At 49.0% G+C, this 13,011-nt stretch overlaps 1 protein-coding gene across 4 annotated transcripts in view; it reads left to right on the forward strand.

The window, feature by feature from the left end:
* Positions 1-13,011, forward strand: part of TBC1D2B (TBC1 domain family member 2B) — an 87,366-nt gene that overhangs the window by 63,435 nt on the left and 10,920 nt on the right. For 2 of the 4 annotated variants that reach the window (XM_029237341.1, XM_029237344.1), the window contains 3 exons: positions 322-515; positions 3,459-3,953; positions 6,561-6,678. In XM_029237341.1, coding sequence (XP_029093174.1) covers positions 322-515; positions 3,459-3,953; positions 6,561-6,678 — 807 coding nt within the window. Of the gene's footprint in view, positions 1-321; positions 516-3,458; positions 3,954-6,560; positions 6,679-10,980; positions 11,882-13,011 lie in introns of those variants that run through there. The other 2 variants (XM_029237343.1, XM_029237342.1) reach the window with 2 other exon arrangements.

A 13,011-nucleotide genomic window follows, 5' to 3' on the forward strand; every position in this document is an offset into this window, starting at 1 on the left:
CTCTCACTGTCGTGGCCTCTCCCGTTGCGGAGCACAGGCTCCGGACGTGCAGGCTCAGCGGCCATGGCTCACGGGCCCAGCCGCTCCGCAGCATGTGGGATCTTCCCGGACCGGGGCACAAACCTGTGTCCCCTGCATCGGCAGGCAGACTCTCCACCACTGTGCCACCAGGGAAGCCCCATCTCTTGTCTTTGATACAGTCTCTCTCTGGCTCACTTGCTAGTGGTTCTTGGCTTGTCATTCTTTGATTGCTTGAGGTACTTAAGGATTGCTCTTCCTGTGTCTCTGTCTGATTGGAGGTAACTACCGCATTCTCTGTAGTATTCTAGCCTGGAAGCCAAGCTCTGCCAGATAGAAAGCAAATACTTGATACTGCTCCAAGAAATGAAGACACCAGTTTGCTCAGAAGAACAGGGGCCGTCTCGGGATGTCATAGCCCAGCTGCTGGAGGATGCTCTGCAGGTTGAGAGCCCGGAGCATCCGGAGCAAGCATTCATTAAACCTCATCTCGTCAGGTAAAGGTGCTAGCGACTGTTGGGGATAGTGGGACCCATTTCTCAAGCCCCTCTTTCAACAGCAGTAGCCATTCATTGAGAACTCTACACAATTCTCCGTGTCTCGTTTGATGCTCATGACAAGGACCGTCCAGTCATTAGAACAGATAATGTCATCAGTCTTGCTGTAATAATCAAGTAACAGAGCTGGGATTCGGCCTAAGTTTTCATTCCAAGACCTTTCTGCCATGTACCATGCCAGCGTGGGTGGTAGCCAGTCCTGCTGCAAGAGGAGCCCGTCTTCCTAGGAGTAGAACCCTCTCCAGAGACATGGCTGGACCCATGGGTAGTTTGAAAGCCAAGGGGGACCCTAAGTGGAAAATTGGGTCTTCTCTGTAAGGGAAGGACACTTGGGTAACCTGATTCAGTGGTTCAGAACTCATTGAGGGTCTGATACAAGCCGTGGACACCCTTGGCCCCAAAATGCAGTTGGACACACACACAGTATTGCATATACTTTTCAGAAAATCATGGAGTGTGGAAGCCTGTGATGGATCTTGGATTAAGAACCGTCATATCCTAGTTTCTTAAAACTGAGATTCATGAAATACTGGCTCAAGGAGAAATCTGCAAATCCACTCAGTCCAGTCTCCTCCTGTCTCCGCCCCCTTGCCCCTCTGGCAGCCCTGTGCCTAGGCCCTGCTTGCTGCTGTGGCTCAGCTTCTCCAGCCCCACCCCTGCCCCAGGGGAAGCCTGGCTTCAGCTTGACCCACTCTTTCCCTTCTCTGTGCTTACAGCACTGGCCTGCCTTGTCCATGTTACTCAGTCGACAGGTAAAACTGTGCTTTCAGATTGCGACCAACGCCATTGTTACAAAACTCTTACGGAGGCCTGTGTGCCGGGAGCCGTGCCAAGGGCCTTATGTGCAGGCTTGTATTTAACGTAGCTCAGCCAGGCAGATGTTTTTATCCTTGCTCAGAAAATGTGGAAGCTGACGTTAGGGAGGTGATGTAACTTGCCCAGGTCACACAGATGGTGAGTGGCAAGGATGTGGCCCCAGACTGGGCAGCCCCATTCCCAGGCCAGGAGCGCTGTCTCCATGCTGTGTGCTTGTGCTGCGTCCGCAGTGGCGGGGGACTCCCGTGAGGGTGGCCTAGCAGTCTGCCCTGAGGGCACCATGTCTTCTTCCTGCTTGTGTTTTAGGCTCTTACTATTCATGTTGTATCTTTTCAAACTTCATGTATGACTAGAACAATAGCTGTGTATACTGATTTACTTTCAACTTTTCATTATGGAAAATTTCAAACATACAAAGTAGTAGACGGAATCATATGACAACCCCCATATGCAACCTGTTACCCAATAATTTAGCAATTATTAACATTTTGGTAATCCTGTTTCTTCTTTTTTTTTTTTTTTCCTGGAATATTTTAAAGAAAGTATCAGACATGTCATTTCAGCTTTAAACACTTGAATATGTACCTCTAATTGAAGACACGTTTTAATATGCTAATCCTACCATATTCATACCTTTTTGCAACTTACTTCTTTCAACATTGTTTTCTGAAATTATACAGGTTGATACGTGTAGCTCCTGAGAATTTTTTTTTACCTGCCTCACAGCTTCACATTTTTATTTCTTCTCTCATGGTGAACACTCAGAATGGTTCCATTTTTCCTTGTTACAAACCGTGGTGCAGTAAACATCGTGGTACATGTATCCATGTGTCCGTGTGTCTGCGTGAGAGAGTTTCTCCAGGGTGTAGGCTAGAAGTGGAATTCCTGACCTATAGGGAATGCACATCTTCAGCTCTGCTAGATCTGACTTCCAAAGTGCTTGTACAGGTTTACACACTCAGCAGCAGTGTGTGAAAGGCCTTTGTATTGGTTTTCTATGACTGCCATAACAAATTATTGTTTTAAGCCAATAAGTTTGTGATACATATTTATTATGCAACAGTTCTGTCGGTCAAGCAGCCCAGCATGGTCTCGCTGGATGAAAGTCAGGGTATTAGCAGTGCTGCGTTCCTTTCTGGAGGTTCTAGGAGACAGTTTGTGTCCTTTCTTATTCAAGATGTGGGCAGAATACAGTTCCTTCTGGTTGTAGGACTAGGTCTCTGTTTCCTTGCTGCCTGTCAGGTGTGGCCATTCCCAGCTTCTGGAGGCCACCTGCATTCCTTGGCTTGTGGCCGCCTTCTTCCACCTTCAAAGTCAGCAACCGTGGGTCCAGGCCCTCTCTCCCACTTCACATCCTTCCTGCCTCTTCTTCCTTTGTCGTATCTCTGGTCCACTCTTCTACCTTCCTCTTCCACTTTAAGGGCTCCTGTGTTTACTGTGGTCCCACCCGGCTAACCCAGGATAATCTCCCCGTCTTAAGTTCTGTAACTGTAATTCCACATGCCGTAACGTGACATATTCACAGGTTCCAGGGACATTTTGGGGGGCCATTATTCTACCTACCACAGCAGAATAATTCTTTTTCTTTTTAAGAATTAAAGAATTCTTAATTCTTTGTCATCCCTAATGTCTTACAAATGTTTTCTCCCTTGTCTTTTCACTTTTTAAAACATTTTTCGAGCATAAGTGTTAGGGATGTGTATATGTAGGCTATATAAACATACATGCACATGTATATTAATGTAGCCAAATTCATCAGCCTTGTATTTGCAGTATTGCTTGTATTTTCTTTTGTGCTTTTCACATTTAGCACCTCAGCCATCTAGAATTGATTATTTTCCTGTATAGTATCAAGGAAAGATCTAACGTAATTTTTTCCCATATAGATAGCCAGTTATTCTCACCCTGTTTATTGAGAAGTTTATTATTTCCTCACTGAGTTGAAATGCCTGGTCATATATCAAAGTGCCATTTACACACGGGTAGATTTCTGGGTTCTCTTTTCTGTTTCATTGGCCTTTTTGCCACATTGCATCATTTAATTTTTCCTTTTGTTTTTCTCAACAGTGAATATGACATTTATGGGTTTAGGACTGTCCCAGAGGATGACGAGGAAGAGAAGTTGGTTGCCAAAGTCCGAGCATTGGACCTGAAGACTCTCTACCTCACAGAAAACCAGGAGGTTTCCACTGGCGTCAAGTGGGAAAACTATTTTGCGAGCACAGTGAACAGGGAGATGATGTGCTCTCCAGAATTAAAGAACCTGATCCGTGCGGGCATTCCACATGAGCACCGTTCCAAGGTGTGGAAGTGGTGTGTGGACCTTCACACCAGGAAATTCAAGGACAGCATTAAGCCTGGTTACTTCCAGACCTTGCTTCAGAAGGCTCTGGAGAAACAGAACCCGGCCTCCAAGCAGATCGAGCTGGACCTGCTGCGGACTCTGCCCAACAACAAACATTACTCGTGCCCCACCTCGGAAGGCATACAGAAGCTGCGCAACGTCCTGCTCGCCTTCTCCTGGCGGAATCCAGACATTGGCTACTGCCAAGGTCTAAACAGGTGGGTGCCTGGCCCACGAGGTCTCCTCTCTGCTGTTAAGATAACTTGTAGCTCCAGGCGCTGCCTGACGGCCCCCTCCCCTCCTGGTGAGCCAAGAAAAACCAGTCTTTTAAGGGAAATACATATCAGTAGCTGCAGTAAGCTCGTTTTATGCAGTGTCCCCAGTTCTAGAACCATTGAGAGAGACAGGCATGCAGTGTCCCCAGTTCTAGAATCATTGAGAGAGACAGGCATGCTTTTGGAAAGTATTGGGTTGGCCAAAAAGTTCGTTCGGGTTTTCTGAATGACCTTTTTGGCCAATCCAATATTAAGAACACCAAAGTCAACCTATTTGGAACAACAAGATGAGAAATCATTTTGATTCCTTGTTGTTCTCATCACACTCAGGTTTTGATCAGAAGTTTGCTATCATTCATTTATAATGCTTGATGTGAAAACAAGGCCACTGTTTGTTTGTACAGGATCTTTGTCAATCAAGAGGTTGCCCCAAACAATTTTTCAGCTGGTTAAACCTAGCCCTTGAAGAGCCCAAACTTGTTTTTTTTTTAGATGAGAGCCTTCTGCAGGTCTGGCATACTTCCCTGCTTCCATAGGCAGAGGACGCTGAAAAGCCTCTCCTCTTCTCTAAATGATCCAGGCTCCTCATTCTGAGCTGAGCTGCACCAGGATGAGGCCACGGGAGGTACTGAGGTCTGTTCTCCACGGAGCTGCTCCCCATCACTGGACTTTGAGTGCTTGTGGCTGCTTTTTACCTCCTGTCTGTCTCTTACCTCGCTGGTGCACTTCTGCTGCTGTCATTAGAGTCCTTTTGTATTCCTCTGTGTAATCAAAGTAGGTAACCGAGCTTGCTAGAAATATGGACAAAGAATGAAGAAGCTCCGTGTGCCATCTTTAGCAGTTCTCCTTAAGTCAAGTGCATGCATTGAGTTTTGAATGCTGACGTTTATTCTGGCAGCTCATGGGCCTTTTTAATCCTCAACTGTGCTGGATACTGACCTCCAGATAAGGGCTGTCTATTTGCATCTGAAATGAGAGTATTGCAGGAAGAAAAGCTTGTAAACTGGAATGTTAGTTGGTTAAGACCTGAAACCAGTGGTTTCCAGGAAGTCATTGCCTCTGTGGTGGTCAGGACAGGGTGCCCTCTCTGGGCCCTGAAAGTAAAAGGGACTGTGGCTGCTCCTCGATGGTCCCCATTTAAAAAAAAAAAAAAGCCTGTAAATAAGTTATTGCCTAACAAAGCAGCCTTGTTTTGCTTAAATGCACAGTTCACATTGTATACTCAGTCTAAAAATTCCTGGAAGCTAAAAACCTCCGAAACTTAAGGGATCTTGGCGAGGACTCGAGCATGCCTGTTAGGGGTGCAGTAACACCCCATTTATCTGACATTGTCATGGAATCAGCTGTTCCACACATAAGGAGACTTTCCGGAAAATTAAATCTTTCTCCGTACCATCACCATTAGGACCTCTAAATTTTAACCGTTTTACTGGACTTTTTTTCTCCACATTATTTTGTACATGAGAACAGAACTGTGAACCCAGAACTTCAGCAGAAGAATGCTAGCCTTTCCTCAGTGATTCAGGCCTGTCATCTGGAACATCAGTTAACTAAAAGTGATGTCGTCAAAGGCTCTGCTCTTTTCAGTCTCTCTACCCTTTCTCCTGGCGTCCGCAGGTGCTGTGCATGTCCTGGTTTTCTCTCCCTGTCCATCTCTACCTGTTGTAACCTTTCTACTCTTCATCTCATTCATGCCTACTCAAGGCATCCCCTTCCCAGTTCTTTTTTTTTTTTTAACCTTTTGAGATTTCATTATAATTTTATCCAAGGAAGAAAACAAAAACAGATTCTGAGAAGTGACTCTAGGGTTTTCCGTAAGTGATGCACAGAAGCTTCATGTCGCGAGCAGAGCTTCTTGGATATGTAGAGGGGGGCTTTTCTCTTGCCTCTTCCTTTTCAGCCTTCTGCCCTGAATGCCCGCTCAGAGCCAAACCTGGGGTTACTGGATGAGTAACCTCTCAGTGGTGACCATGTAACTAGCCAGACCCAAGTTTCCATTGTGAGTGACGTAACAGGTGATACATACGGTCCCCTTTCCCACCCCACGTGTGTGCTGTGGATGCAGTTCTTTGAGAAAGCCCCACCACAGTGATTCATTTGTCTGAAGCCCCGTTTCAAGTAGACTGGTATCAAGAAAGTTGTTTTTAAACCATTATGTGTTCTTTTCCCCTTATATTCACCCCTGGATTTTTTGTGCATAAAAGGATTAGTTGGAACTTCTTGAACAAAAAACTCGAAGAATTAGCTGCATTAGCAAAAATCTTATCATGAAAACATTTTAAAAAATGAGGCTGCCTGCTCATTGGGAAACAATTTCATCATCTTTAAACAAAAACCAAATGAAGCAATGTGGATGTAGCTTTGCTTCTCAAACTAGGAAATGCCACCCTCGCCGAGGAACACTCGTTTAGTGTACCTTCTTGGAGAACTAGAAGTTGCTGTGGCCATGAGAGAGTGCAGCATGCTGCAGAGGCCTCTGGGAAGACGGGCCGTGCTGCCCGGGTCTGGGCTAGGAGGCTGGCGCTCACCTTGTTCTCCGTTTGCTTGTAGATTGGTGGCAGTGGCCCTCCTATACTTGGAACAAGAAGACGCTTTCTGGTGTCTAGTCACCATAGTGGAAGTTTTCATGCCTCGAGACTATTACACAAAGACTCTTTTAGGATCCCAGGTACTTCTAAAAATATTGTGCTTCTAGTCAAAAACCTGTAGAATTAGAGCTGAAATGTGACCTGAATTAAGCCTTGGTGGGGGAGGCTCCATGTGTGTGGACCCCTGAACGAGGTGCACACCGAGGCTGGGCCTGCCCTGGAGACTGGGCTGGGCTGCTTGTGAGCAAGTGCCAGGTCAGGCTCACTTAGTGCCCTGGAAGCCAGCAGAGTGATTGCTACATCCAGAGAGAAACAGACCAGGCCTGCAGACCTGCTCTGTGGTCACTGCTCAGCACTGTCTACTCTGGGCTCAGCCTGCCTGGCCAGCCAAGTCACAATCCAGGGGTGCCTGGGGAGCTTGGTGTGTTAGCTTGGGTTCTCCAAGAAGTGGAGACCAAGGCAGAAGCAGATGTGCCAGAGATTCTGAGGAAAAAGACCTGTGAAGGATCTAGGGGAGGGACTGGGAAAGGCCCCGTGAACCCCCAGACCAGGGGAAGGAAGGAGGTTTGGGTAGGTGGGAAAAATCCCAGCCTACTGTGAGGTTCTGAGAAAGTTTTGGCCAGGCCCGTGTGGCGTCCTCAAGCCAACGTCACCTGTTAAAGGTGCACACATCTCAGTGGGAACGGGCTGCATTAGCGCCCTCCCTGCTCACTCACTGGCTGGAAGCAGCGGGGGCGACATGGCTTCTGTAAACAAATGTGGTGATGGATCCAGAGGGGCAGCGCGGGGGCTGTCAGTACTGCCCACAGCAGGGGATCTAAACAAGCACAGTTCATGCCCACCACGCCTGGAGTCTGAAGCCAGGGGGCGGGTAGGATGATGTGGGCTGGGAGAGTCCGGGGGTTCTGTCTCCACTTGGGACAGTCCTGATTCTGGACCAGACCCTTGGCCGTTGCAGCCCAGGGCATCTCTTCCCTCTGCTGGGCTGGGGGTGCTGCCGTGACTGGCTTCTGTAATGGCCTTTCCCTGCTTCCCCACTGGCAGCCCTCCTCCTGTGTCTGACATTTGGTCCAGTCCTGCCCAAGAGCCTTTTTTCTCTTGACCGCAGCTGTGCCCGTGTCTGCCCTCGTTGCATCCTCTTCTCCAGGCTCGTGCCAGTGCTTGGCCTGCCTGCTCACAGCCACTCCTTGCCCTCACTGCTCTACTCCTGTCCGGACAGCTGGCCCGCAGGCTGTCTTCCAGCTCCTGTGTCGGCCAGCGGAGGGGGGCGCGGCAGCTGAAGGCAGTTTTCTCCCTCTCCGTCCTGGGTACTGCCTCTGCCGGTGACTGTCTCCTCCGTGGTGCCAGCTCCTGTCTGGCGGGTTCTTCATGCCAGCGGGGACCTCCCTGCTCCAGCCTGGGGGTGGCTTCCTGCCCTGGCCTCTGGACTGCCTCACTATCAACTGTTTGGTTTCTCAGCTTTTCCGTCACCAGTGTGACTGTTGCCCTGGGTAAATCCCTGTTATAAATGTTTAGCGTGGCTTCTGTTTGCCTAGTTGAGCCCTGAATTTTACTTTCTATTTGTATTTCTGCCTCTGGAGGGATCCTCACTACTGCCCTCTGTTACCACCTGTACTGCCCCCTCACCCGCTAGTTCCCCAGGCCAGGAACTCGAGTCAGCCTGCACCACTCCTTCCTCTCTCTCTGTGTCCCTGGAGTTGCTGTTTCTGATCACTGCCGCCGCATGGCGGCTCTCAGATCGGTTCTCTCATTCGCTCCTCACTGTTAGGTCACCATCCCCTCTCCTGCATCACTGCAGTTGCCTCATCTCCTCTCTTCCTGCCTTCACTCACGCAGCCCTTCTGTCCGCCTCACTCACAGATTCAGCCACGTCCTCACCACCCCCCGCCCCACCCCCCGCCTTCCGGGCAGAGCCCAGCCTCCTTCCACACCCTGACCTGCCCATTTGCTGGGCTGCTGGGAGCGCAGCATGCCCTGTGACGGAGCCCTTGTCCTCTGGTGGTACGCCATTCTCTGTGTACTTTTGTACACAGTTCCACTACCTAGACGGCATTGCCCCGCTTACCTCCCTAGAAAGCTGCTGCTCAGCCTGAGCTCATGTGCCCCTTCCTCTGTGATACTTTCCCGCCTTCCCAAAGCTGACTTCAGGGCCCGCTCCCGTTCCCACTGCTCTGGCCCAGGCCTCGGTGACAGTGGTTATCATCCTGGGTCGTCCTGCGTGCTTGCTTGTCTTCCAGCTTAAGGGCTGCAGCCCTGTCTTTCATTTTAGTGTCTCTCGCACCCAGAAGTGAGTGTCTGAATTCACGTGAGCTCTTTGCCCAGGGAAAGGGAGCCCCAGCCCGTTGCTAGCAGCCACACAGCTGCACAAAGCCATGTGAGTGGAGGTATGGTTATCCCCATTTTACTTGGGAGAAAACTGAGGATCAAATCCACTAAGCATCTTGCCTGAGGTGCCACCACGGAGAGCCCAAGCTGGGGTTTGGCCTCAGACATCTGTGGCTCTGGGCCCAAGCTCTCCCCCTGCCCCGCCACTGCCTCTTGGAGTGCTGTGGGAGGACGGCAGGAGGGTGAGCTTTGCCCTTCCTACAGAGCGGGCTTTCCTTTGGGTTCCTGTCCCAGCTACATGGATGTCACCTGATCCCGGAGAAGCCCATCTGGTCTCCCTGTGATCGCTTCACTTTGCTAATTAAACTAGAGATTAGTTTTTGTTAAGATAGTGGGTAAAGTAGTAGGAAATGAACAGCAGCGGGAAGAGGCAGCTGGCACAGTCAGGTGCGAATAAAGAGGTCAGTAAAGAAAGTCTTATATGTTCATGGACACCTGGAAGCTAGTAGCTTCAAAATTTCAAATGGGGGCTTCCCTGGTGGCACAGTGGTTGAGAGTCCACCTGCCAATGCAGGGGACACGGGTTCGTGCCCCGGTCCGGGAGGATCCCACGTGCCGCGGAGCAGCTGGGCCCACGAGCCACGGCCACTGAGGCTGCGCGTCCGGAGCCTGTGCTCCGCAACGGGAGAGGCCACGACAGTGAGAGGCCCGTGTACCGCAAAAAAAAAAAAAAATTCAGATGACTCAGTGTTTCTGAATGAGAAGAATGAAGCACTGATCTTTCTTAGTCCCACTGAGGTGTGTGGTTGAGCACATCAGTGCTCGGTGTGCTCAGTGTGCTTGGCTCGGGGTTACATGGCCGGGTTGGAAGACAGGCCCTGTCCTGGAGCTGTGGAGCTTGGCCACATCACTTAACGTCTCTGTGCCTCAGTTTCCCTGTCTGTAAGATGAGTGTCATATTCTCCTCTTACAGAGTGTCTGAGGTTGAATTCAGATGATGCATTAAAAGAGTTTAATATGATTAGAACACTGTAAAAACTCAATAAAATTATTATTAATAGTGTTATTACAGGCAGAAGGGGAAGACCTATTTTAAGTATGTGAATTTAAGATAAAATTTGCCTCACATTGTCACATCAACATAAATGTAAACTCTAAAGAGACATTTTCCCCGACTTTAAGGGTTTTTAAAAAAATTTTTGGTTGCATGGGGTCTTCGTTGCTGTGTGTGGGCTTTCTCTACTTGTGACGAGCGGGGGCTACTCTTGGTGGTGGTGCGAGGGCTTCGTGTTGCGGTGGCTTCTCATGTTGTGGAGCACAGGCTCTAGGTGCACGGGCTTCAGTAGTTGTGGCATGTGGGCTTCAGTAGTTGTGGCTTGCGGGCTCTAGAGCGCAGGCTCAGTAGTTGTGGCGCACAGGCTTAGTTGCTCCGTGGCATGTGGGGTCTTCCCAGACCAGGGATCGACCCCGTGTCCCCTGCATTGGCAGGTGGATTCTTTTTTTTTTGCGGTACGCAGGCCTCTCACTGTTGTGGCCTCTCCCGTTGCGGAGCACAGGCTCCGGACGCGCAGGCTCAGCGGCCATGGCTCACGGACCTAGCTGCTCCGCGGCATGTGGGATCTTCCCGGACCGGGGCACGAACCCGTGTCCCCTGCATCGGCAGGCAGACTCTCAACCACTGCGCCACCAGGGAAGTCCCTCCCCCTGACTTTAAAAGAAATAGATGCTGTCAGAAGTTAGGCAATACAGAAATATATATTAAGAAAATGAAAAATCACCTGTTATCCTACCAGCTTGAGAATCACAGTTAGCATTTTGATATATTTACTTTTTACTTTTTCCCAATACGTTTAGGTATCCAAATTGAGAGACTGATTATCCTGGTTGGTTCACATGACAGCATGAGCATTTTCTCATACAGTTATATAGTTTTTAACCATCATATTTGGTGGCTGTAATATTCCATTGGGTGAATGGACTTGAGGTATTTAACCATTCTCCTATGATGGACGTTGCATAAGGCCACTCGTAAAATGCGGATGGCTTTGTGTGTGCAGTCAGCCCCCAGCGCTGTACTTTGCGAATCGCTGTCAGCTGCCTCCTGCCAGAGCCCAGTGCCTGAGCCCCTTAACGCTGCGCTGCAGTCCAGACGCTCAGCAGCTTCTCCGGCAGTTCAGTGCACATTGTGCGCCAGGACCTCGCTAGGCGCTGAGGACACAGAGATGAATACAGTCATTCCACGTCCTCTTGAGCTGAGAGGGGCTGAACAGAGGCCCGAGCAAGTGTCCCTGGCAGCCTGCCCCACGCCAGCCATCTGCCAAGCACCCGGCAGCCTCGAGAACAAGACACCATCTGCCACCTACCTGGGAGCAGAGGTGTGTGCCTCGTTCTTCTCCCATTTCAAGGCCAGCTGACTGGTCCCTTCCTCTCAGGCACTTTCAGCCCAGTCCCTCTGGGCAGAGTGCATCACATCGCCATCTCTTGGTCCAATGGTCAGCTGTCTGTGTCCCTTGCCCGTTTATAACCCCTTAAAAGTAGCACCTTGTCCTGTTGTCTCTTGTCCCCAGCCCTGGCCAGTGCTAAGCATGAAGTGTGTGCAAATATGTAGTCGTTGTTTAAATGTTGAGGGATGGAATAGCACCAGCAGAAAAGAAGACCCATCACTAGTGAGTGATGCTGACCCTGCCCAGTGGGAGGAGCTGGGCCTCCAGGGAAGCTGACCGAAGAAGATGTCCAGGAGTGGCCTGTCAGAGTGGCTACCGCACATGCATGCGTGGGATTGCTTTTACAACTTGCCTTTCAGCTGTTGGTCCACCTATCAGAATTTTACAGAGGTGGGAAGTGGACGTGGGTGAGAAGGTGAGAGACTGATACTTTTTGCACACTATGGGATGGTTTTATAACTTTAAAAAAAAATAAATTTATTATTTTTGGCTGCACTGGGTCTTCGTTGCTGCACGCGGGCTTTCTCTAGTTTCGGCGAGTGGGGGCTTCTCTTCGTTGCAGTGCGCGGGCTTCTCACTGTGGTGGCTTCTCTTGTTGCAGAGCACAGGCTCTAGGCACGCGGGCTCAGTAGTTGTGGCTCACGGGCTCTAGAGCGCAGGCTCAGTAGTTGTGGTGCACAGGCTTAGTTGCTCCGCGGCATGTGGGATCTTCCTGGACCAAGGATCGAACCCGTGTCCCCTGCATTGGCAGGTGGATTCTTAATCACTGCGCCACCAGGGAAGTTCTATAACTTCTTATATACTTTTGTTTTTTAAGTCTTCCAAGAAAACTTAATTATATTTCATTTCAGCAAATTTAGATCTTCAAAATTTTGTCTCTTCTAGCCAGAAAGCAAACTGGACAAAAATGTATGTTTCCAACCATGATTCCTGTATTTTATCCTCTGTGCACCCTAGGGTGACTTTACAATGCTTTGGAATCATTTCTGTAAAAAATAATGTTTTTTAGTTTTTTAAGTTACTTTGCCTTTTAAAATTTTAAATTTCAACCAATGATACCTACTTGAACCTATGTAACATTCTTTTTTTTAAAAAAATTTTTGACTATAATGCCTTCTATATTTTTTTTGAAAAGCAAACCTTCCCAAAAGGATAAACAATTGATATTTTCAAAGTTTTGGATTGTCCTAAAAAAAGGACATTTTAAAATGTCATTTTAACATTTATCTAGATTGTTTTTAGTTATTTTAGTATCCCAGTAATCCCAAGAATTATCACATCTTCTATCTTATCTTGACTGATATGCAGGTGAAAGTTTGGCAGGTTTTTCTGGGATCCATTCCTAGGAGTAGGCTTGCTGTAGGGTGAGGCTTCCTGTTTCCTGGGTGTTGCCGGATTGCTCTCCTAAATGGTTGTACTGGTTCACACTCCCCTCACAGTGTACCATTCGGGGAACGCTAAGGAGGTGATACACTTCCCGTGCAGCTGGCTCTTCCTCACTGCGCTCTCGTTCCTGGACGGCCTGGCTTTGGCCCATTGTGCATCTGTGGCTTGCTTTCCTCTGCTGGTCTCTTTCTTTCTCACGGTTTCACCACTCACCTAAGGTGACCTCACTCCACCCAGGCCCTGGAGCCTCAGCCTCGG

This window comes from Monodon monoceros, unplaced genomic scaffold (genome assembly GCF_005190385.1).
Source record: "Monodon monoceros isolate NGI ecotype Baffin Bay Population unplaced genomic scaffold, NGI_Narwhal_1 Super_Scaffold_21, whole genome shotgun sequence".
NCBI lineage: Eukaryota > Metazoa > Chordata > Mammalia > Artiodactyla > Monodontidae > Monodon > Monodon monoceros.